The sequence below is a fragment of the Rhyacophila brunnea genome, unplaced genomic scaffold (genome assembly GCF_057557595.1).
Source record: "Rhyacophila brunnea isolate RB1 unplaced genomic scaffold, BYU_Rbru_1.0 scaffold_10, whole genome shotgun sequence".
NCBI lineage: Eukaryota > Metazoa > Arthropoda > Insecta > Trichoptera > Rhyacophilidae > Rhyacophila > Rhyacophila brunnea.
The window spans coordinates 5,615,721-5,642,265 of NW_028232752.1; the positions used below are offsets into that span (position 1 = coordinate 5,615,721).

The following is a 26,545-nucleotide window of genomic DNA, read 5'->3' on the forward strand; positions in this document are numbered from 1 at the left end:
ACAGTCATGACCACCCTCACAGCCTAAAGTACGCCCTCAGGCCAGGATATTTGGTATGCCACTCTATCTATCACTTAAGTTAAATGCAGTGTGATGCTCTACAGTAGCGTTTTCCAAATTCTACACGTGAATCATTACGTATATCAATCAATATAACCACATAAATACTACTTAGAAAATATGTGTGTTTATCTCACTTAGCTGGTCGACCCACCACGCTGCCCCCCGCCCATACCTGGGCACCCAAGGCTAGAGTAAACAACGTTATAAAGTTCAAAATATAATAGTGTTACTTACCTAAACTATTGGATTATTAATTGCATCCAATTAGTTTACGTAACCGAAAAATTTGCATTTATATTAGGCTTCTATATTATTAAAAATTAACATAGTTACTTCAGTCAAAATAAAGCGCTAACTAGAAAACGTGCCTAAGTTTGAATAATCAGTTAATAATTATTTTTACAAAACTATTTGTAGTACAAAGTTAACTGTGTCAAATTTAAACGCGTCGATGAATAATATTTAAACTGCTTTTACCACCTTAATAATTTGATCACGCGAGCATTTTTTCTGTACCTAATTATGTTATTTTAATTGCAATATAAAAAAATAATATTTCCAGGATTTTAATAAAAAAAAAAATGCCTTTAATATCTGTAATACCTGGGATAAATGATAATCCAAATATCTGGAATTGAACCCATAAAGGTTCAAATATATTATGATGCACGTCGCGTACTATGAGTATCATGTGATGTCACACACAGTAAGATTTTTTACTTGGTGATTAAAATGTTATCAGACTGATGCTCCCATCCCGCGGCACATTTTGAACCTTGTCAGTAATCTACCGAAATCACAAGAACAACAATGAGGTTGCCTCACGCGTATCGCACTGCATCGACACCCGCATGACTCAATGAACTTTTTTTTATCATTTTCTACATACCTACACATCTTCGATTCATGTCAAAATCGCGTGTTTTCTGTTGTTAGCGTTTGGCACTATGTATTGTCTGTGAGAATGTTGTCTATTATCTATTATCTGAAGGTTGGGTTCTGTTCAAAATATTATCTATGGATGCAATATCGTAAATAATTTTAACGCACGCACATGAAATTTGAAATTAGCATTGTTACATCCCAGAATGGTCCCCATTTGGGGATGTCTCTGTGTATCTGGAGAGGCCCGAGTCGGTATCAAATCCAACAAATAGTAAGGGCTGATTACGAAAATAAATAATAATAATAGTGCCGGCAATGCCGTAGATTATGACCGTTGAAAAATGTTTGCAACGTCGCCGTTTTTCGACAATGCTCTCGTTGAAAGCGAAACACAAGATGGCGGGTAATACGCTGTAAACAGCCAAACAGTAAATACGCACATTTCGTCCTCCGTAAAATAAATTATTAAAAATGTAACTATTATATAATATTAACTTAAATAAACCTCGCCGCTTCCATCACAATTTCGGTGTGTTAATTGTCCACCTCCACATCCCGAATCCAGACGAAAAACCATACAAAAAATAAAAGTGACAGCTTGCTAATCACTTTCGAAAATGGAGGGAGATGATACCATGAATAATGAATAATAATTCAAAATACTAATACATTCGAGTTGGCACTCTTCATCATTGACTTTATAGAGATGGTGCTCGTTCAATATATTCTGCGGAATGACGAAACCATAGACTAAATTTGTCGCCGTGACAGCATTACAGTACACGACGTGCATCATAATGTATCTGAAGTATAAGAGTTCCTTATAATTTCTTACTTAGAAGCAGGCTTGAGAGTGTACAGCCTTATGGTGGAAACGGTACAAAATATTTTTTGAGATTCCTTTACTTTAGGCTGCATGTATTATCCGTTGCTCTATCAGTCTATCCGATTTACCTCTTAGATATTCTTAAATACTGTAGTTTAAAGAGATCAACATATTACTTTTTATATTTATACGCTGTATAAATAGAAACTTTGCTGCCATTCGTGATAGTAGACATTTGTGTGTCCCTGATAATTATCTTAGATATCTGAAGCATCAGGTTGTTTTTTCTATCAAGGTACAGAACTAACCTACACTCGGCAATGCTAATTGGGAGGGCAATAACCGTATTCTGAATAAAATCGCTTTGGATATTGATGTATTCCACTTACGTGAGGTGAGTTTAATTGGACGCTGTTTTTAAGAAAGAGTCCACTTGGTTCACCCGTTGTACTTCAACGTAGTTACTTTATTTACTTTTTCTTTTTTATTTTATTCTTTATTGAGTCTTATTCCTGAAGAATTATATTCAATAAAGAGTTGCACTGCACAGGTGCCTACACATAGGGGACGTTCGGGTATGATAATGCGCTGGCTTATTTAATAAGTACTTATATGGATTATACCTAATAAACCACAGAACAGATAATAAATAGAATTCCGATATTCTATATACCAATACGACGCAGGGTTTTGAATGTGTGAGTGTCCTACCACGATGAACCACGCAGTATAGATGTGCAATAGTGTGTGTAATACACTAATATTAAATGAGTGTCAATGCTTAAACCAAGAGCAGTTGTCAGTATTCGACGTATGAAGTATTCTTGACCCGTGTTTAAATTTATCCCGTATTCTTCCTTACTCGAGATCGGTTGCCTGCTTCTCCTTACCCGTTATGTATTTCATTTCCTATTATTTCTGAGTTCCCTGTAATAAACATTTAAATATTGAAAATTGGTATAGTTTTTGTATGCCAATTTGTAGGCTTTTAAAAAAAATAATGACGTATAAGTACAAAAGTTAAATGAACATTAAGATTTATTGCTTATGGTCACTACAAAAAAGAATATTAATGGAGGCAAAGTGTCAGACGTAATAAACCATTTATAAACACAATAATAATAAACGTAACCGTAACACCTTGCAAATTTATAGCTGTGGTAGCCAGAGAGGTTTTTGGAGCGGATGTTTCGAAGCGGCTATGTTGAAAATAAACGCAGGAGTCACCGCCCTTAGCCAAGTCTTCCCGCCTAGACGGTATCAGATCAGCTGGTCGCGTGTCGGCCGCCATGACAGCGGTCTACCGGAAATACTCGACGTATTATGGGAAACAGGCTTTTTTAAGTAGGCCATCGCGAATGTGAAGAAATTTCCCGAGTTACGTGTTTGTATCTTGCAATTTGCATCGTGATACACAGGGCCGCATTATAACAAAAACATATTCCATTGATTAAGCTAATATTACCAGCGCGTCTTTTTTGGCCTCTACGGCAGCTATCTAGGGTAGCTTTGTATCGAAATATTAGCACCTATTGTAAAAATTACAATAAGTTGGCTGCCTAAATAGTCAAAACTGTGGTGAGGTGGTATTAAAACATAGCACTTATTGTAATAATCACAACTAATTTATTGCAATTGTTAAAATCATTGTTAATATTTCGATACAAACCTACCCTAGATCGCTGCCGTAGAGGCCGAAAAGCAGTTTTGTGTATGGAATAGATGTGCAGAACTCCTTAAAAATGACAGGGGATGATGTAACATACACCTTCAGAAAAAACTTTTCTCTTCTAAAATTAAAGATGAAACAATTTGTAATGAAATAAATGATTCACTATTGACATGACATTTCACTTTCCAGGAACGTACCTACCTATTCAAATTTAAATTCAAATTCAAATTCAAATCAAATTTATTTATTTATTTACATAGGTACAAACTTATAGTGAACTTTACAAATTACAAATCCAAGACGTGCACAACAAGACAGTATTAAAAAAACAAAACAGCATAAAACGTAGGTATACTAATTTTATTTATACCTAAAGTATGTATATACGAAGAAGTAGGTACGCCGAATTAGCTGAGTGGACCCTATTTTAAGAATTTATAAAAACACGTTTACCTATATTCATACGTATGTGGAATATATAAATATGCGAAACGGTTTGGTTAAACAGAGATATTCCCCCCCCCCCTTTTTGGATCTCCAATGGCAGGATTTTTCTGCTCCTTGTGAGAATAAGCAACTGATGCTGCCGAGTTCTAAGATAGTTATCAGGGACACACAGGTTAATATTACCAAGAATAGCAGAGTATCTCGACCGTAATGGTACCAATGTAAAAACTCAAAAATCTATTACGACGCAATCAATTCTTTGTAATAAATAAAACGGGGCCTCGAAACAGGTAACAGCAGTTACATAAATAATATTAGAACACTAAAAAAATATATCATAAAAAGAGTGTGAAATATTGCCAGCACCAAAGCATGTCCGGAAACTTGCACGTATGTAGTTCACCGTATCACACTTCACCGTGAAGAAATGTATCGGAAATATATGGCCGTATATTAAAAACCGTCCAACCTTTTTAGGTCGTATAGTACTGTCATAAAATTCATGTCAACACAATCACTGCTGAGCTGTTAATTAATTTTTAATTACTACATTTAGATAGCATGTTAATTATATCGAATGGCCAGGTAACGCAAACGCGCCAGTCGCGGTGTCAGCACTAAATGAGTTAATATACGACCATATATTTCCGATACAAAACTTCACGGTGAAGTGTGATACGGCGAACTGCATACGTACAAATTTCCGGACACGAACCCCATACATAACATGCGGATTCTCACCCATAACAAATGTTCGATCAGATACCACATTATTGACGATGTAATTCAGTAGGCAGGCATTTTACGAGAGGGCGTAACCATGCGCCCATTATCGGATCCCTTCAGAAGGCTTTTCGAGCGACTTTTCAGTGATATCTTAAAAGTAGCAAATTATCTTTACTGTGATCGGGCAGTCAATTTCGCAGGTGACCTAATTTCAGACCCCCTGCTTGAGTGGCGTCTCTGATTGGTTGCTATCATGGGGGGTGAAATAACCTATCCACTTTATTATGTGCGAATTAAATTGGTTATAATTATTATAACCAAGAAAAGGGCAGCATTTCGACAAAAATCACAAATTGAATTGTCGGCCATTGCAACTTGGGGGAAAAAAAGTATGCGGCATTTTACGGTCAGCGAGAAGTTCTTTTCTCATCGAGGTTTGACCGTTATTTATTTATTTAGAAAAAAAAATATGGCATTACAGCGACTGGCCAATGCGCCATAATACATAATAAATACAAATTATAAAAATGACTTAATACATTGGACGCTAAAGACGCGCCTAGCGCGTAACGATTAAGTGGACATTATATATAATTAGCATGCTATTTAAATGTGGTAATTAAAAAGTAATTATCTAGTCAGCAGACAATGTGTTTTACGAATAACAACGAATATAACAAGTAAGAAGAAAAGAAACTATGTGCTTATGTAGATATTAAAGTAAAATAATAAATACAATTATAAATTTAACCTATTTAACACGTCCGCAAATATCATATAGTTAATAAAAAATAAATCAACCTTTATGGTGCCATCAAATAAGTAAATCGCACGATACACAGCATCATGAAAAATCACATCCGTCCTGCGACGGGGTATCTTGAAGACCGTAGAGTTACGAGTGATATTTTTGAGAACATGAAAATTGATATTTTCCAGTATTTCCAGGCTTGTAAATGAACCCACGAAAAAGTAAAAAGAAATGCTTTAAAAGAGCAATCACTCTTCGGCTGGACAAGGATTGCATTGATAGCATACCCAGAAGAAAATGAGTCGGAAAATATGTATATTTATTATATCAGAATAGGATTCACGCACACTGAAGTGCCAACACGGACACTGGACACACCAGCCGATGTCTTAGGAAGATACTCCTGTGACACTATCAGCACAACTTTGACGGGCGCCTTACGTTCGTTTTGACATGGTATACGTCTGTATAACAGGTGTGAAGGTAAAAACAAGTGTACTGCCCCTCTTAGGCATGCCACTGGTCAGTATTCAGTCTACGAGATATTTGACAAGCGCGAACTATGGTTTTGTTCACTTCAATGATTACCTTCATCCAAATTCAACTATAAATTGTCATTAATTCTATGAAGCGGCGTTCCTTGAATAATTTTAGAGCGACCGAAGTGGCCTATAGTCACGAAAGGGTCAAAATTCGAAGTAATATTGAGTATTTTGCACGTTCTGCACCATACTTTTGGAGTACCTATTGACCATTTCGATGAGTGGATTTATAAATACAATTAAATCGATAAAAAAGTTGTTGAGAAGTTGTATTAATTCCATTCATATAGGTAAATAGAGTCAATGAATGAAGTTGATTTTATTTTATTTTGTTAACTGTCAATTCATGGTGGAACTGCATTGTATTGTTGTTTAATTTAATAAAACGCATACATTTTTTTGATTTCAAAATTGTCCCTTTGACGAAAAAGTTTGTGAGCCCCTGATCTAATTGGTAGTATAGTTTAATTAGTTATACTTTTATGATAACGTATTCATTTTTTAAATCTAAATTTCATGGTGTAAAAAAAAATCTATCCTAATAATCATAGTTTTCGCTCATATTAATTATTACACTAATATATTTTGGAAAAGGCACGCATCTCATAATTATGTAAAGACCACCTTTGTTGATTATTTGACAGTTTCACTTTGACATTTTGGTTGACATCCGTGAAACCTTTCGATTGATTATTACACATTTATAAAGAAATCAACACATCGAAATATTATTAATTAGAAACATTAAAAATAGATTTATCTTTTTTTATTGTGAATAATATAAAATTATATTACATTATTTTTAATACTACAACAGGCAATGCCCCCAACGGAAGAGGCCGTCCAAGAAGAAGATGGGCTGACGCCGTAGAAGTGGACTGGCTTCATATAGGAAGACCCGGTAACTGGAGAAGTGTGGCGAGAGACCGGAGTGAGTGGAGAGCGGTTGTGGAGGAGGCCAAATCCCACCCCGGGATGTAGCGCCGTGGAAGAAGACAACAGGCAATGAGGCTCAATGACAGTGGTGTCGTATCCGGAAATTTGTACGTAAACAGTTCACCGCAGGACACTTATTCGTGCGCCGCAGTACGTGAAACATAAGTTCGTGTATCATTTAATCAAATGACGAGTTCTTCGTCGAACATTTCACCATGGAGTATATTTGTACGTATGCTACAATATGTGGAGATGTCTTTACTAGGTTAGGTTAGGTTAGGGTTAATCTAATTTTAACAGTACTATTTGCAAACTATCGCCGCATTTTGTAAGATACGTACAAATGTATTCCACGGTGAAATGTTCAACGAAGAACTCGTCATTTGATAAAATGTTATACGAACTCATGTTTCACGTACTGCAGCGCAACTGCATACGTACAACTTACATGTAACCCAGTAGGTAGTGTACCCGGGATCGAATCCGGAGTCCTCGGATGAGCGGTCTGCGCCAAACGCACTGGACTACGAGGGCTACTTAACACTCCATTCCTCTGCTACTTACAATAAATTGTGTTCAGGATTAATTTAAAATTGCTTTTCAGTACAATTAGTTAAAATTGGTACATTCCAATTTATGTTTACACGTAGCTATACTAGATTTTCATTATCTTATTTTCTGAATCTATGTAGGTATAGCTCTTATATACGTATTTAGTATATTATGTAGGTACAATTTAAATAAAAGCCTGAAGACTCTACCTTTTATAACTTTATATTTGATAATGTATTCGAATACAGTCTGTATGCTTATTCTTACATTCATACATTATTAAATCTTAAAAAAAGTCGTTTAATAAATGAATTAATACTTTAGCAGAATGGCGACAAATCTTACGTTTTTTGGAGTTTAAACATTTTAAAATTACATTTTAAGGGAGGCTACGAATTAATCAAGAAATACAATTAATACTATTTCTTAGAGCAGATTTCGTGGATATGACAAAAATTTCATCCAGTATTTGTGGGTGTGTAAGTATTTTAAAAATATTAAGATTTTCTGTAGGTACATAATATATCCGTAAAAGATATCAATAATAATAATAAAATACTAGGCTGAATTCGAATGAAATTGAATATTAAAAATAGGACTAATTTTACGTTGAATCTGCTGAAGGGTCTACATACAATAAAATTAATGGTATTGTGCACGTATTAAACAAAGAAAAATCGGTGTGTGTACTTATGTACGCGCGTTAGAAGTTATACTTGTTTGGCGTAAAAAAACAAAAACAAAACTTGTGATAACCTAGATTCTTCGACTAGCTCTTAATTATCTTGTTAAATTACACATGTGACGTCATAGGGGTATGGAGATTGAGCGTCGCTTCGAAGAGAATTATTAGGTATATATAGAAATAGCTACCTATACTTAGTAATAACGGAAATATCTTTCCATTAAAAAAAACAGCTCACTGCTTGGAAACAAAATGTAGGTATTAAATGACATACAAGGTTTAACAAGACTGTATTTTTGTCGGGTTCGCGATTTATAGTTTACTTCTGTTTTCCTTGGAGGTTGCGTAATTGATGACCAGCAATGACACTTGCAGATTTTTGAATTATAGGTAGGTACATACTTACCTTATTTAAAATTCATCGAAATATTTTTGCCAGTCACTCGCGAGTTTTGAAAGTTGTCAGGTGTATTTTTAAATATATCTGACACCGTGGACTCGCAATATTCTCTATCGAAACAAATATGCCATTTAAATTAGATTTAGTGGTATATATTTTGTTAGTAATGTATGTATACAACACATTTCTTAGATATTTTAGTCATGAAAGGATGATAAAAAATACTGTATAAGAAAATGGGACGGCATTTTGGCGCTGCCTAGGGGCGGCATTTTGTCAAGGGGCGTCACTGAATTACACACTCAAGAAAAAGGACCGCTTATTGGAATGCCGTTGGCTTATTTCTATACCCGTTAATTTATTTTACTAAATTATATAATTATTTATCGTTGTTTTTATTTTTAAAGTAACAACTGCCACTATGACGTTTAATAGTTTGTTTACGTAAGGAATTGCAATGCTAAACTATAATATTGTACTGTATTATCGTCACGATTGCATTATCACACTATGGCGTAAAGGTGGTGCATTCGGCTAATAACCGAACAATCGTGGTTCGAATCCAATCGAGTGCGATTTTTTTCGTGTGAAAAAATAAATTATGTGTTACATGTCACACGCCAAAAATACACTCTGATCTGATTTTCCAAACGCGCCTAAAGAAGTATAACTTCAAAAATTCATAAATATAATAAAAGATTTGTTTGAAAATCATTTTTTTGTACTTTATACTTTGATAAAAAAAGAATATCCAAATAAATTTTGAACAATCATTTTTAATTGTACAACTTTTTTTTTCTGATTTACAAAAAAATATTTTGTTCTTAAATCACTTTTGTTAAATAAAATGTCTGTTAATACAAAACACGATCTAATTAGAAGGTAGACCATTTTTATAATTTAAATAACAACATTTTTTTAGATTGCTTCGTAATAATACAGATGGTTTTATACCTGCAGTGGTTTTTAAACTTTTTCGCTTCATGGCACCCTATGTACATAAAGATTTTTTACCGCCCCTCAACAACGCATGCCCTACCTACCCGCAAGGAACGTCACTGGCTATCCTCATTTCTCTCAAGTCTTGACTCCAAGAAGTGAACTTACTTATATATTATATTATTTAAAGTATTTTTGACCTGTGAATGTGTAGGTACTTTTAAAAAACAATTTTTATATCGTCCCAGAAAACAATGTCTTTGATTCCAGAAACTGACACAACCTAAGGGCGGCAGGTTATATAAAAGTATGGTGAAGCAGGCAAGTATGGGGAAAAAGTATGGTGAGGCAGGCTGGTAATCAATTTGCGGCAAGATTTCCACATTAACATTATATCATATGAATACGTTATGTTGACCAAAGTAAATCCTCCGTGACGCCCTGCTTTTTTTTTATCGCGTCGCTATTTCTCGTAAGTTGTCGGTTATTGTTGGCCTGCTTCATTCAGTTGTATGAGAAAGCTGATTTCTTGCCCCTCTTTATATTTAATACCGCTATGGACACAACACTGCGATTTATCATTCTGTTATAAGTTATAACTATGTGAAATTTGTCAACGTACCTATAATATAATTAAGATTGCTTTGAACAATTAAGTTGTCACAAAAACAGTCAGCGGCGTTTTTGAAAGGTACCTGCGATTAGAGTTGGGTTTCGGGAATTTCCCGACGGGAATTGAGAAATTTTCGAGATATTCCATCCTGAATCTCGAGAATTGAAATTTTTAACATTTAGAGAAATCCTGGATCTCGAGAATCTTTTCTCGGGATTTCTTTATTATAAAATATTAATTGAAAAAAACGATTATCTATATGAAAAAAGTGGACAGAAAACACAAAACGTTCAAGGAATGATCGGGGCATTTAACACAATTAAGCTAACGTCGACTCAAAATGAGCGCAATTTTTGCAATATCAGGAAATTTAGTGTCTCAAAAGCGTATGCGATTGTCAGACGCAGCGATTGACAGCCTGTGTTTTTTGAAATCCTATTTTAATAAGTAATGTTTTGAATTGTTTTTTTTTTCCTACTTCTATTTTTTTGTTACATAAATAAAAAAGAAACATTTTTTTTTGGAATTTGTCTGTTTTTAGGATTTTTACAAGTTTTTTTTTTATTTCCCGATTTCTCGAGAATTCTTTTCTGAAAATCCCGAATCTCGAGATTGAGATTTTCTTGGGAAATACCCAACTCTACCTGCGATGCACAGTTTGAATACCACTGCTTGTTCTACGATAAGTTTTAAGACAGCTCAAAAGAATTATAGCGTGCAGATAATGACACATGTCCAAATTAATATCATTCATAAAAACATTATAATATGATGTGGTTGTAATATTTTAATGTTATTCTACGGTTTTGAGTTGCACTGATAGTGACAAAAACACGCAACGCATTTATACACCTAAATTTAATTAATAGTGTTACCATCGTAATAAAATAATAGATCTGTAAGACGTGTTAACGATGTATTGTAATCGTTATTAATTATTATTGACCAATGGAGAGTCAGTTTGATTTTTATTTGAAATTCACGCATTTTAGCGCAGCATCGTGAAACAGCGAAAAGGGCAAGACGAAAGCGGTCTGGCAGCGGCCGATATAACCGTTTTTGATCAGTTGTCCTTCGATCGCATTATTGGTAATCCGATTCAAAATGTAACTTCTCTGAGTTTGTTTTTGTTGCACTGGAGCGTTTTGTGATAAGTAAAAGCACTGCCATTTGAAGGCAGGTTTGCGTTCAGTTTTACGATGATGGTATAAGTAAAATTACCACTTAAATGTTATAGGTACTCACCGGGTATTTAAAATTCAAATATAATTATTTCACATTTAAACAAATTACAAATTTAAAGTGTTCACGATATGAAATAAAAAAGGGTAATATGAGTAAAATATAAATAAAAATAAGTATAAAACTTATAAAGCACCGTTCAACTAAACTCACTCAAATGTAAGTGGAAAATATCAATATCGAGTAATATCAGTAGAAAAAAAAATACATGGAAGTACAACGGGTGAACTCTATCATAATTAAGTACAGCGTCCATTGCCTTCCCAATTGGCATTACTAATGGCAGGTGATTTCTGTACCTTGATAGAATAAACAACTAATGTTCCCGATTTTTAAGATAATTATCAGAGATACACAAGTCAATACTACCAAGAATGGCATAGTTTTAATTTACGCGGCGTATTTGCACTTGATGAACATTTGAGAGCTTTAATTAAAATTATCAATATATTCAAATTATTTGTAAAAAATCACTAGTTCTACAATTATGATCAATACATATTTTTAAATGTCAACATAATAAATATAGGTATGTAGGTTTTGCTATAAAATAATATTTTTAAAAGATTTTAATAGCTATATTCATTGATAAGCACCTACTTCTGTTTTTTAATGTTTAAGAAATACCGGTATTCAATAAGAAATGCCGAAAAACCGGTATTGACATTTTCATTCGGTATTGCAATCCCTACCTGCAGGGTTAGTAAACAATAATAAGTAGATACGTACGTATTAAACAATATATTAATGTATATTATTATAACAGTTTTTAATATAACTAAATTCTTCAATTTTTGTTTCTTCACTTATAACTGTTGGACAGATTCTCTTCCTAAGTAGAAATTACTCTAGTTCTATCATAATTAAGTACCTATGTTGCGATATCTAAAACTAAACACACTGCATTTTCTAACACCCCATATTGTTTAAATGCTGTTCACATAGTTAGTTTTAACCTATTAACAGATAGGTTTCAAAATTTACCTACTCTGTGTTGAGCTTTTCCTAATTCTCGCGGAATTCTCGCGTTAGAAATGACTTCTCTAGATCAGGGTTTCCCAAACTATGTTCCGCGGAACGCCAGTGTTCCGCCGAACCTGAATAGGTGTTCCGCGACCATTTGGAAAGATTTTATACACTGCAACACATTTAAAGATTTTCTTCTAGGTAGAAGTAAAATAAGTAAAACTAAAATAATTAAAGAATCTTCTTCATATTGAAAGGCGAGTGATGATCAATCTCTACTGATGTTTATGACCTCAAGTACTTAGGTCATGGCTCCCACAAGGGGGTGGGAGCTGACAGGCCTGGGTATGAGAGATCTAGAGATCTAGAGACTAATAGTAAAAAAAATGTCTCCAGTGGTGCTGTTTCACTTCAACCATACTAACATTTAATAATGTGTGATTTTGCCATACACTTTTGATTATTGTCGATATTTGACATGTCCATAATTGTGCATATCAACATGAAAGTGGGTGTATTAAAAATACAAAAAATCGCAAAAAATGCCCTTAATTTTACGTCGAACACCATTTGGAATATGCAACTGTAGATCGTCACATTGCCTTTAACCTGAGCGATAAGTAGGGGCCCGCCAAAGATCCTAACTTGGGGCCCGCTTCGGGGTGTGGGGGCCATGATGTTTTTACCTGACCGGCTGACAAGTCTTGTCAGTTTAACGACAGTTACCAAAATTGACAGAACGATTAGCCACGCTAATAAATAACCTAAATAATAAACTAAGTGTTCCGTTAAAATTTCCGGGTTTGCGAAGTGTTCTACTGCAGAAAAAGTTTGGGAAACTCTGCTCTAGATGTTCATACACATTTAAAAAAAAAAACATAATACATAGGTAATTTTTCTTCGTTAAGGGTCCGAGCTTACGACCCACGGCTCCAGAAGCGATCATTCTATTAATTGTTAGTGATAGTATTATTTTTGTTAAATCTACTCACTTCTAAGTAATGGAAATTTAACCAAGAAATTTAATATTACAATATACTGTCGCATTAAATTCGAAGAAATCTTATCGATGATGAGTGTTACTTAAATATTTATATCGCGGTTGACGGACTGTGATATTAAATTCATTGCAAACGAATGAATCATATCAATTTTAATTAATTTGTTATTTAGTCGCCCTAAGCGGTTTTTATAATCACCACTGAATCACTAATAATTCATTTTACTACAAAATATGTACTGTTTTTCAGAAACTATTAGTTAGCTTAATCTTCATGTATTTTAATGAAATTATTTTGTGAAAGAAAATTGTGCAAGTATCATACTTTTCAAAAACCTTGCCAAACGCATGGTTTTCAACAGAGTGAAGGTATATTACCACTTTGTAAGCATGAAGTTAACCGTATCACAGCACACGGTGAGCTGTTGTATCGTGTAATAAATAAACATTCGTTCAACTAATTCGGTTTTCGCACTGAATCAACGCATACGCAATTTTTGCCCAGCTCTAAAGCCTCAATTACATTGAGCTTCTTTACGAGCTGTTTATTGGCGAATTTACAATCTGCCTGTAAAGTCGCCCAGTGTAATCATCGAATAAGCTAATAAGCAGGTTGTAAACACTCTACCGAGAAAAGTTCAAAGCCGGTCAACTTTACACGCTTCAGTAGAGCGCAGTACCAACCTCCCGGTAAAAAAACGAACTACGTTCTGTCAAAATAGTCACTGGCTTGTGGCTTCTCAGCGAATGGAAAGTTTTGTGTGTAATCATCAAATCGCAGTAGCTGGATCGCCCGCTTTTAAATTCGCCAATAAACAGCTCGTTAAGAAGCTCAATGTAATTGAGGCTTAAGATTAAACCCGTGACCCCCGGCATCAGAGTCGGCCGCCGTACCACAGTGAACATATACCTACCAAACACACCCAACATTGGCAAAATCCTAGATAAAATATTGAATCGAATATGATTCGAACACGCATCTTGTACTTTCTGGATAAGTGCTTTTAAGCAATCCAGTCGTCTTTCTTGTGAATAATGCCCGAAAATTAGGCTATCTGAGGTTTTTGAATTCCGTTGTTTTTTTTTTAAAACCATGTCAGGTGGAGGTTTGTATTAACAGATTTTGTTTTTACCGGAAATTGATGTCAGCCACTTGCTCAACATATTAGGTCCATATTCTGACTCATACACAGATCGAAAAACAATTATATTGTGTAATTGCCAGACCCAGGATTCGAACCTGGGACCCACGACACTAAAGTGTGAAAATTATAAGTTGAAGTGTCATGTCCGCCGTCGTGGCGCTGCGATATATTACGAAAGGATTGTCAGTATTGTAGTTTTCACGTTAAACTTGCCACACTCTATATATCAACGCTTAAGCCGCGCGGTCATCGTGGGCCCGTTTAAAAAAAGCTACTATTTTACAACGTTTTTCTTAGTTCGTATTTTTATTTGTCCGATGGTTCTTTGTCCGGTACAAATCTTGCAATCGATTTTTAAATAACTTCCCGACTAGCTAGACATTTGAAACTTTTAGAATATATCAGAACACGATGCCAATGCATTTTTTAATACTTTTAGCTATCTTTAAGTAGAAATGAATTCATTTTCAGTTAATTATCTTTTGTAAGAAAAGTTATTTCGATACCATTATTGGTTGCTAAAATAATATATACGTGCGTTACTATGGAAATCAATATGAAATGACATTTAATTATTCAGTATTTCTATCAAGTACAATTTTTTATTGATCGTTTAAGCTAGTCAAGTCAAGTTTATATGATTCAACAGAAAATTCAAAAACGTTGTATATAAAAAGTTCTTTTTATCTTGTAATTATTTATTAATTACATCAAGGCAATGTCACTACTTGCTTGATTTACATAATATAATAAATAGTACAGAACTTAAATCAATTAGAATTTAAAACTTATTTGTAAGTATTATAATTTGAAGTTTTGTTGCCGTCTTCGAATATATAAATCGTATGTTTCATTGCTACAAAATGACGGAATGATTATCATATACTTATGAAAACTTTTCACTACCTACGTTTACAATCGACTGCAATAAAACTGTCACAATTTATAGTAAAGAAAAGTCGTTAAAAGGTGAAATTTAATTTTCGGAAAAGTTTTTCGTGACTTTCTTCGCTTTGTATTAATCCAATATCCAATACATTCAACGGCTCACGCAGTTGCGTGATACATGAAGAAAATATTTGTTAAGTAGTTAAACCATTTTCTTATATGTATATCCATAAGTTTCCTTTCTAGACAAACACACATATTTGAATATATTAAATCAAGAATGCACATTTTCAGTTTGTGATATTATGCACGTATATGTATCAGTAGCGAAGACTCCATACTAGGCGATTATTTGAAGCCTACCTTCTTAAGAAAAATATTTTTTATTGACTTATTTACATAATCACTTGATTATAATTTATTTTGCCATCAAGAGATGCCGTATGTGTAGGAATGTATTACACAGATAATTAAAAAACAATCTGCAAAGGTTTTAAAAAATTTACCACAGCGCGTCATCTGTCTTGACGTAAATAATTCTCAATTTTTTTCATATGGACCTTACGTCACGTAGCCCCGCCCAGTCTATCGAATTGTATGAACTAAGGTAAGCTCCGATCGCAGAGCCTAAAAACTAAATATTTAGATAATTTAAAAAAATATATGGTGTTTAATGGAATATTAATAAATATAGACTGTTTTTAATAATAAAAAGAACTTTAATCTAATGATTTTTGATGTGTATAAATGTTTTGAAAAAATACATAATCAATTTAAACTGATCGCTTAATTTTATGTCGTCAGTGAGTTTTTGAAGTTTCATTAAATTAGTGTGTCGTTGTCATTAGTGTGTACCTATTCATTAGTAGTAATATCGTATTATCTTCTTATTTCTCGTAAGTATATCTGACAAGTGTGTTCTTTTTATCAGATCTCCACAGCCTACCTCTTTCCAAAAGTCACCCTTCGCCACTGATATGTATCATATATCTTGTATAACGTAAAGCTCTTGCATGGAATTAACAATACAATAATAGGATAGGAGAAGCGAGAGCACTGCGAGTGATTTTTTTAAGATAAAATATAAACTTAGATTTCAAAAAAACTATCTATATTTACTTATAAAATATGAGTTTTTTCGAATAATTTTTATTATTACCTACATTCTATCTTTAAAACGTCAAATTCATAGTTTTAATATTACACTGATACCATTGATACTACGATGTTTGTGGAAATGTGTTTTTTTTTATTAATTAGTAATCTAAAGAAATTCAAACTTCAATCTAAGGATTATTCGATTTAGTGGCACATTGAAGAAATTTTTGACTGCTTTTTTACTGAATTTTGAAAAAAAAAACGTATTTTTTCTTTTTGAGTCGTTTTCCCGTATATATTTTAAATTATTTAGGTCGATATAAATTTCGACCATGTCCGATCCTAATAGGTCCATATGGGCCTCCACAGAGTAGAGGTTTGTATTAACAGATTTTGTTTTTTACGAGAAATGGATGTCAGCCACTTGCTCAACCTATTAGGCCCCCCTGACTCAAACACAAATTGAAAAACAATATGTGTACTTGCCAGACCCAGGATTCGAACCTGAGACCCACGGCGTGATAGTCCAACGCTTAAGCCGCGCGGCCACCGTTAGGTCGATATGAAAAAAGTCTTTGAAAAATACTGAACGTGTTCTGCTACCTACCTGATAATTAATATCATAATTAAAGTAGTAATACAAATACGTTTGAATGTATAATAAACTAACAGGTTGAGAACGCCTGATATAGTCTAGCCGAAAAATTAATTAAGTAACAATTATTATTTGATTATATACCGCGATAATTGGGTAAATATAGACGGTATTTTACCATATTTATTTTTCTTTAGTTTCTAAAATAGTAATAAGCCTTTCGGAAAATCAATAAACCCTTCAAGGCTAGAAGTCTATTAAATTTAATATAACGAGTTTCCATCGTGACAAAATACAATAGGTAGGTAGTAGGTACCAAACAAAACTGTATCTATTATTATATATTACAAGCTGAAGTACCCGGCTTCACACAGGGTCGCTTAGTGGATACATTTATCTTAGATATTTAAAATATAATAATAAGTAATTATCTTTTTAATATTACAATATCTGTGTAATACAATATGGCAATATGAAAATAATTCTAATATGAGTAGGTAAAGGTCAAACAAAAGAACACTAAATGAAAATCAAATTCAAAATATACTATTCTAACTCACATTTGAAATATTTTTTGAAACAGCCTACTTCAGTTATTTATTATTTATATGGACAAGTCTATGCACCATTTTTTTCATCAATAATCCTACTAAAATATGATTCATCCATTTATCAATAAAGATAATAAATAATTTTGTTATAAAAAAAGTTGTTTCAAAAAACTCTCTCCTCACAAATTTAAAATGTAAGTTAGAATAGTTCTACATTCAGCTGACGATATGTTATTAATGGTATTAATATGTAGTAAAAAATTCAAAATTGGATGAAACAAACAAACAACAAACTTTGTATTTTATATAATACTAATTCTGAAACCTTCGCGGGTGTGCGCACAAGAACTGACAAAAGTTTCATCGCAATCGGATGAATGGTATAATAACCATACGAATAAAAGAAGATATAATGAAGAAGAAGATGGTTTTTCTAATTCAGAAACCTTCGCGGGTGTGCACACAACAACTCACCAAAGTTTCATCGCAATCGGATGAATGGTATATGAACGCATACGGAACAAAAAAGACATTCATTTTTATATATACGACCATGGGCGGCTCTACCTTAAGGGTTCATAGGGACCATCCCCACATCGTTATCATGTGGATAATGCGTAAAAAACGTCAGATATTTTTACCATTGTCATAATATACCTACTTAATTAAATGATTAAATGAATTATTTTATTTATTTCATCTATCTAAGCCCGTCGCAATTTTAGAGAGATATTTATTATCATTATACAAATAAATAAAGCAATAATTGTAAATTATGTAATAATATAATAATGATTACTCCGTATTAAAATAATTTTCACGGGTGACACATATGTACAAATTAAGGATGCTCTGGCGTCTATTTTCGATGATCGGGGTCACTGAGTCCCATCCCGTTGCTGCGGTACAAATCTCTTTCTACAAAGTATGTGAATCCATTAGCGTTATTATACGCATACTAGGGACCGAATAGAATGACCCCATAGGTGAGTAAAGACGCTCGTTGTATGTTTTTGTTCAAAACTGATGATGTTAAATCTATAATAATTATTATTATTAATTAAGTTTATGTTTTTAAGCATGATTTTTAGATTTGATTAAGTAACGACTCAGATAATCATATTATTTATTCTGAAAAATTACTCATTGCCTCATTAATAAAATCATATTAGGTATTATAAGTAGCTTCATACATAACATACATATACTAATATGAGAATGTAGGTAGGTACATACTTGTACATATATTTGATAATTAATGACTAAACCCCACCACCTAGAAAGTCGTCGAGCCGCCACTGTATACGACCTTCTGTAAGTTACTATGCCTATAAACTTCGTGCAAGTGCAAGCTATAAGTTGACAAAGTTTTAGCGCGATCGGATGAACGGTATGGCAGTGCATAAAATACGAACAAACAAACATTGATTTTTATATATTAGATTATCAATGACACACTTCAATTATCTTACGTGGGTAAACCACATTTTTTGCGCCAAACTAAAGGTATTATCCTAAATAAGACTTAGTTTTTAGCCTATAAGAACGGTTAACATAATAAGGTTAGGACAATATAATTGGGGAAAGTACGTATTGAACATAACGCAAAACACCATAAAAATTAACAATGACAAGTAAACAAGATACAAATGCACTGTTTCCACAGAACTGATTAATAAATATAATTTATATAGGCTATTACATTAAATTTTGGTGCAGGGTTTTGAATGTGTGAGTATCCTACGAAAATGAAACAAACATTATAGACTAATAGTGTGTGTTGCAACCTTTAAATACACCAATATTGAATTGGCGTCAGTGCGTGGAACGAGAGCGGTTGTCAGAACGAAGAACAAGTTTATAATGACGTATTCTTGATACGTATTTAAGTTTATATCATATTCTTCCACACTTGAGATCGGTTGCCTGTTACTCCACACATATTTCAGTGTCCATTAATTGTATCTAAGTATACGAAAATGCTACGAAATAGTTGCTATAACATTGAAGCCGATTCCGAGTATCGTAAATGCAAAACACTGCATGGTGCTATTTTTTTTATAGTGGTCAATTGGTCACTTTATTCAGCCAAAAGTTACATAATTTTCAATTTATATAATATGCTCTGTATTTGCTGGGACGATTACTCAATGTGATTGGTATTGCCAGTTCCTGAGGCCAGGTTCGAGTACCATACATGAAAAGCCCTCAACAGACTTCAAACTAAAGTAGGGCGTATTAAAAACAATATGGTATTCTCACTGGAATGCAACTTCAACTAGATCCTATGAGGAATTTTAAACAAAAGGTGCTAAAGTAGATATATCACAGCCTGCCCTACTCTCCCTGAACCAAAACATTAGAGTTTTGGTATACTTTGGGCGATACGACAAAATTGTGCACAATTTTTCATTCATACTTATTTGTTTTCGTTGGATTACGAATACATTTATTACATGTATTGTTGATATTTTTTTTTTAATTCATGAAGCCCTGCCGAAACCAAACTATAATAGGTAAAAAATAGTATTCTATCTATAAAATATTCAATGTCATGTATGATGTATATGCATAATTTTAGATATTTTATAGATAGACGAGTATTTTTTGACTATGATCTATTATTTATTATTAGCTTGGTTTTCGCAGGGTTTAGTTGATTTTTAAGAACTAACCAACACCATCTGTGAATTGTAGTCTTATTTCAATAAAAATAAGTACGTATGACTGACAAAGCTTAGTGTGCACTATTTATGGCGGATCTTAACAGCCTACCTCCACCCTTCGCCACTACCAAGCATACCGAGCGGACTGGATTCTACATTTCCTACCAAAGATAGGTCGATAGGTGAGCGGCGGGTCAAACGCTGCGATCAGTGTTTCATTGTTGGCATGGCTAACAAACAAGAAAGTAATTATGAGAAAGAAGGTATAAGTAAAAAATCTAATAAAATTAATGAAAACTGTTTTTTAATATCGATTTTTTCGCGTCGCCATGTTGCCGCATGTAATGAAAGGCAATGTCTATTGAAAAGCGATGTCTTACAAAATTTCAAAGACTGCAAAATGATATTTAGCTAATGGCAGGTTGCAATATTGGTGCCTGGCACTAAAGCCGTATGTTTCCAGTCGTGTATTATAGAATCGATTTCCATACAAAAAGACATCAAATAAAGAAAATCAAAGAACATCTTTATAAAAAACATACACAATAGATTAAAGTTTGTGATTTTCTATCAACAATGCAATAAATTTCGAGTTGACATATTATGGGTAAGGTGTAATTTATCAATCCGGCTGTCATTGTTGGAACTGTTTACACGGCTCGAAAACTTGTCATGTTATGACAATGGGGTGGTAATCAAAAAATACCATTTTCCCCATATATTTTGGATACAATATAGCGATATAAGATACAGTTTGTTGACTGTATTATTTAATGGTACCAAGGTGAAAATATTGCTGATGTAGCTCACGGTTTTACGTATATATTATTTATTTAACATACATAATTTGAATACACTTCAGAAACATACATAAACCACGAAAAAATACATAAATTATAGTACATTATGAAACCTTTTGAATTATTCGTTGAATAAAAAAAATATTTTATTAAATTATTAGGAAATGTAACTACGTCGAGATTAAAATTTGTAAGTACATATTAATGGCACCTTGATTCAAACCACAAAATTAAGTTGTTCCACCACCCACGATGGCCGCGTGGCTTAAGCGCCGGTCTATAGTGTCGAGGGTCCCAGGTTCGAATCCTGTGTCTGGCAAGTACACATATTGTTTTTCAATTTGGGTATGAGTCAGAGTATGGACCTAATAGGTTAAGCAAGTGGCTGACATCCATTTCTCGTAAAAATAAAATCTGTTAATACAAACCTCCACTCTGTGGAGGTCTATATGATAATATTAGGATCGGACATGGTGAAAGGAAAGAAAAAAAAAGAAATTATTAATTTAGTTGCACTTAGGTGGGACGTAAGTGGTTCAATTGTTAAAACACACTGGCTGGAATCCAATAGATGTAGGTTTGGGTCCCGCTCGGCGTTATATTTTATTCTGGCGTGTTTTAAAACGATGAGTTCAAATTAAGTATATAAAAATAATTCTCCAATCTTGTGAATTATTCGTTGAATAAAAAAAATTGTTTTGTATTTATTTTAGTTTAAATTATTTATAATGGAATAGGAGCACATACAAAAATATAGATTTTATATTATATTTTTGATATAAATAAATCTGTTCACAGTTATCGCAAAGTAAACATCGAATCTATTAAACCAGCGATACTCAACCTGCGGCCCGCGGGCCACATGCGGCCCTTTAAGCTTTTATGTGCGGCCCGAAATACATTTATTATCAGGAATTTTGTATATCTTGAGATTCGTTTCAACTTCGACTTTTCGACGCACAGATAGTGACACCCGAAGAGGATTGTCATTATGGTCCACATCAGATCTGGTATAAGAGTGTTGCTATTGGGTATTGCACACGATTAATTTAAAAAAACACGCATAATTTTTAAAATCACAAAAATGTTTTGTAAAAAAGGGATGATTTTTTTCGTCACACCAGTAGTGATGCGGCCCGCGTTACTTTACAAATATATGTATTTGGCCCGAAGAAAAAAAATGTTGAGTATCATTGTATTAAACAGTCAAATAAAAGATCTTGTGAAAAATTCACCATAATAACAATAAAATTAAATGAATAATCTCATTTTAATTAGAGAATTAAATGCAGATTAGTCTCCTCGTTTAATTAAAATGCGTAAAAATGACTATTATTTTTTTATGTGCATTTTTTTGCATATTTAAATACCTACCTAATTGAAGCTGTAATATACTAAACAATTATTATCGCATTGTGTGAATCGCAATTAAATTATACGAGTTGATTTTTATCAAAACAGACCTGGATTATTTGTGTTAAACAGAGCTTAAAAAAATTAGTTTGGATTGGTATTAATTATTATGTATTAGGCATAATATTATTTTTTATCTGTAACTACTTTGTAAGTAGATAGGTTTTGAATTATTGAACGAGGTCCCGACATCAAAATTGACGCCAAAACAATTAAGAAATGAGACAATTTTTATTTTTAAATAACATTATATTTTAGATACACAAAATAATAAAGATATTTAAAATAATTACAAGATAAAAAGAACTTTTTATATAAAACGTTTTTAAATTTTCTGTTGAATCATATAAATTTGACTTGACTAGCTTGAACGATCAAAAAAATTTGTACTTGATAGAAATGATTTCCATAGTAACGCACGTATATATTAATAATTTAGTTGCTAGGACCCCAGATCCCTAGCAACCAATAATAGTGGATTGGATTACGGATTTCTTCCGAAATAACTTTTCATACAAAACAGAATTAACTGAAAATGAATTCAATTCTACTTAAAGATGGCTAAAAGTATTAAAAGAATGCATTGGCATCGTGTTCTGATATATTCTAAAAGTTTCAAATGTCTAGCTAGTCGGGAAGTTAGTTAAAAATCTATTGCAAGATTCGTACCGGAAAACTACAACCGGACAAACAAGAATACGACATAATAAAAACGTTGTAAAATAATAGATTTTCTAGGTATTCCATAGGGAACTCAGATATACCTAAGATATACAGCTGCATCGGATTAAACACGTATTATAGGCTTTTTTTTGTTGTTAAATACTTTATAGCATTCTTTAAAATTATTATTTTTCTTTGCATGTCATCAATATGATCATATTAATGCAATACAAACAACATTTAAAAATAAACACGACTCGACTGACAACTCGGCGATCTTAGTCACTGGACATGGTCGGTAAACCAACAGATGTTATTTTTTAGTAAATATAATACTGGACTCATTTCGGGTTACTTTGACTCACGGTTCTAACTTTGATCAACACTGTAATCTCTTTATCCATATCAATTATTAATCAATTATATATTTAGGTTATTATTTCAATAATTTATTGTAATTTAAAGAAACTGTCCTTTTAAACAAAATTGGTACAGGTATATTTAAAAAAAATATTGCTATAACATATAAAGACCTAGTAATTTAATTAAAATAAAACACAATATCAATATCTATTCCACTATAATTTGGTGATGATTAGTACCGGTTTCGTCCGCTTCACAGTAAGTATTACATTATGTTTGTATTAACAATAAAAACGTGTCACCATTGATTTTGAATACAATGTAGTATGTAAAAAATAATCTCGGCCCTAAATAAGTCTACCTACATAATATGTATGCATTCTTATTAATATTAATTCTATCGACAGAAGGTACTTGATGGAATTTGAATTTAAATTCTAATGGATTCAAGCTCTGTACTATTCCATTTAAGTCGTTTTTTTGCGACCCGGGTTTCGCCTTTCGGCATCTTCAGTTGTATGCATTCTTATTTGTTTCACTATATGTGCCACGAGCCAATAAGTACGAAGATGTTTTATGTCTGCAGAATAAAACATTGTATTGTAGCACGACATCCAAATTATTACACAATTAATAAAGATACTTGCATCAATATTTTATTCGTAGGACTAAAATGTATAATAGGTTAACAAAAAATGGCATTGTCCTATATTATGTATAATGTTATTTAAATAAAAAAATGTAAACCATTGTTATAATATTAAAAAATATTAACTACAGATAACAGATTTTTTCTGACAAAGATAGTAGAAAAACCATCCCAAGAAAATATGGAAGCCATATGGCACAAGAAGAAATAACAATATATTTATAAAAATTTTAAAGACCCCACTAAATAAGACTGTTGAAGTTCTCAATTGAATTGGGAAGGACCGAGAAATTCTACGTAGTATCAAAACCAGGAAACTACAGTACCTCGGCCACATTATGAGAGGACAAAAATACAGCATTCCCCAACTTGTCATTCAAGGAAAGATCAATGGGAAGCTTAGCAGAGGACGGCGCCGCATTTCGTGGCTTAAGAACCTCTGTCATTGGTACGAGTGCAGCTCCACTGAACTGTTCCGGGTACCAGACGACAAAGATGAGATCGCCTTGATGGTGGCCGACCTCCGCTAGGGGATGGCACAAGAAGAAGAAGACTAAATAATAATATAAATTATGATTATGTAATAAAATTGTTCGTTTTAAAATACATTTACATTTTTGACGGTCAAGATAGAGCATATTATAAACAGCCAACTGCAATTTTGACCAAAAATGAGATTTTGATGGCATTGTGTTATAAAGCATATTTTTTTATATGCTCACACAAAATTTCAAACTCCTAAACATATAAATAAATGCGTTATATTCACACAATATTATAGCTAACTGCAGGTGCCAAATTTCCAATGTCGTAAATGGAACAACTCCGCTCTTTATATAAATTTTCTTTATATATAAATGCAGTCGATGTAGGCTTCACATGAAAGTTGGTTTAAGTTTAAAGCTACTTATACATCCCCATAGAACAAAACTATTAGATACCTAGTGCCAGTTTTGACCGATCACAAAACGCATATTTGCATAATGTAGGTATTCTGTAAAATAATGTACCTATCTATTAAATACTATTTACTCATTCAAATACGTACTACAATAAAATGTTAATTTCACCATCGATTTTGTTTAAAATATATATACGAAAACTGGACATTAAAATGTAATATAATATATAGGTATGTACTGACATAATAACGAGATTACGGAAAACAAAGCTTTATGTTGACTTTGAGAAAAATAATCATTTAATTGGCTGTACGCACGAATTATTGAAAATAATTATAAAGATAACACTCTAGTCTGTATAATTAAACGGTATTTGTATTATAAACAATGTGGCAACACACACTACATAATATCAAAGTGATAATATTTTTTGATTAATTTTGTAGATTTACCAGCACGATCAATCATATATTTTTTTTTCGGCTAAATCCCATCGATATATTTGTAATATGTGTATATATACGTACGTAAGTGTTTTTTAATGATTAATTAAAATTTTAATTAAATAGAAAATTCACTTACCATTTTGCTGGTATGTTTTTGTAGACTGCTTGAAATTTACTCCGGTTTACTATTGTGTCAGTCTTAAGAATGTTGTTTTAATTAAATTAAATTATCACAGAGCTTTTTGGACTGAAACAAGGGAACTTGACTGATTTAGTTTGACAGGGAGGGGAAGCACCGCGCGCGCTGGAAGTCGGTTATGAGACTGACGCCGTGTGAAGTGAAGTACTCGCGAATGTGGCAATAGCTTATATACGATTTCGTGAACAGGGCCGTCTTAAGACAATAAGGCATTTTTTTTTGTAAATAATCCTGTATTTACTTCACATTAGCTATGTATGTAGTATAATTCAGTAGCGAAGGGTGGAGGTAGGCTGTTATGATCCGCCATAAATAGTGCACATGAAACTTTGTTAGCCATACGTAATTGCAAGTAAATTTACTTATTCTACAAAAAACGAAGTCAATATCTTTACTTTTGCGTATAGAAAGAAGTGCAAAACTCGAAAAATTTCGATACGTGTAAAAACCGTACATTTTAACAGAAAAATATTTCAAAATTGACAACAAATGGCCATATTGTGTCAACAGCGTTCAAGTTTCGTTGCATGTTTGAAGACCAGAGTTTCTTTCTTGTAGGACATACATATCGAATTAATTAGATGAATAATTGTTCAATTATTATTGTATATACACGGAGATAGAATATAGTAGGTACTGACCTACCTGCATTAAGACGATACTTCAGTGAAACGGCAAATAATTTTCAACTATAGGCGCGACGAAATTTTAGACTCGCTGGCAGTCTGAGAGCGAACGTCAAGGTGTGAATACGTCAATTTGTTTCGTGATGGCGACGGGGGTATTAATTCTTAAATCGTGTAAAGAGGACTAAAAACGTTACCAATTTACTTGAAAAAGAAAACATGTCAATGAATATATTATTATTGTTACTAATAGAATAATTAACAGACCATTTAATGGACGCATGTTGGATTTATAT

General features: G+C 32.9%; 1 protein-coding gene across 1 annotated transcript in view; it reads right to left on the reverse strand.

Moving 5' to 3' along the window:
* LOC147078841 (tubulin alpha-3 chain) overlaps positions 1 to 25,766 on the reverse strand; it is a 38,055-nt gene extending 12,289 nt beyond the window's left edge. The window contains exon 1 of the mRNA XM_085950048.1: positions 25,561 to 25,766. Coding sequence (XP_085806174.1) covers positions 25,561 to 25,563 — 3 coding nt within the window. The 5' untranslated portion in view covers positions 25,564 to 25,766. The remainder of the gene's footprint in view (positions 1 to 25,560) is intronic.
* Between the last annotated feature and the right edge of the window lie 779 nt (positions 25,767 to 26,545).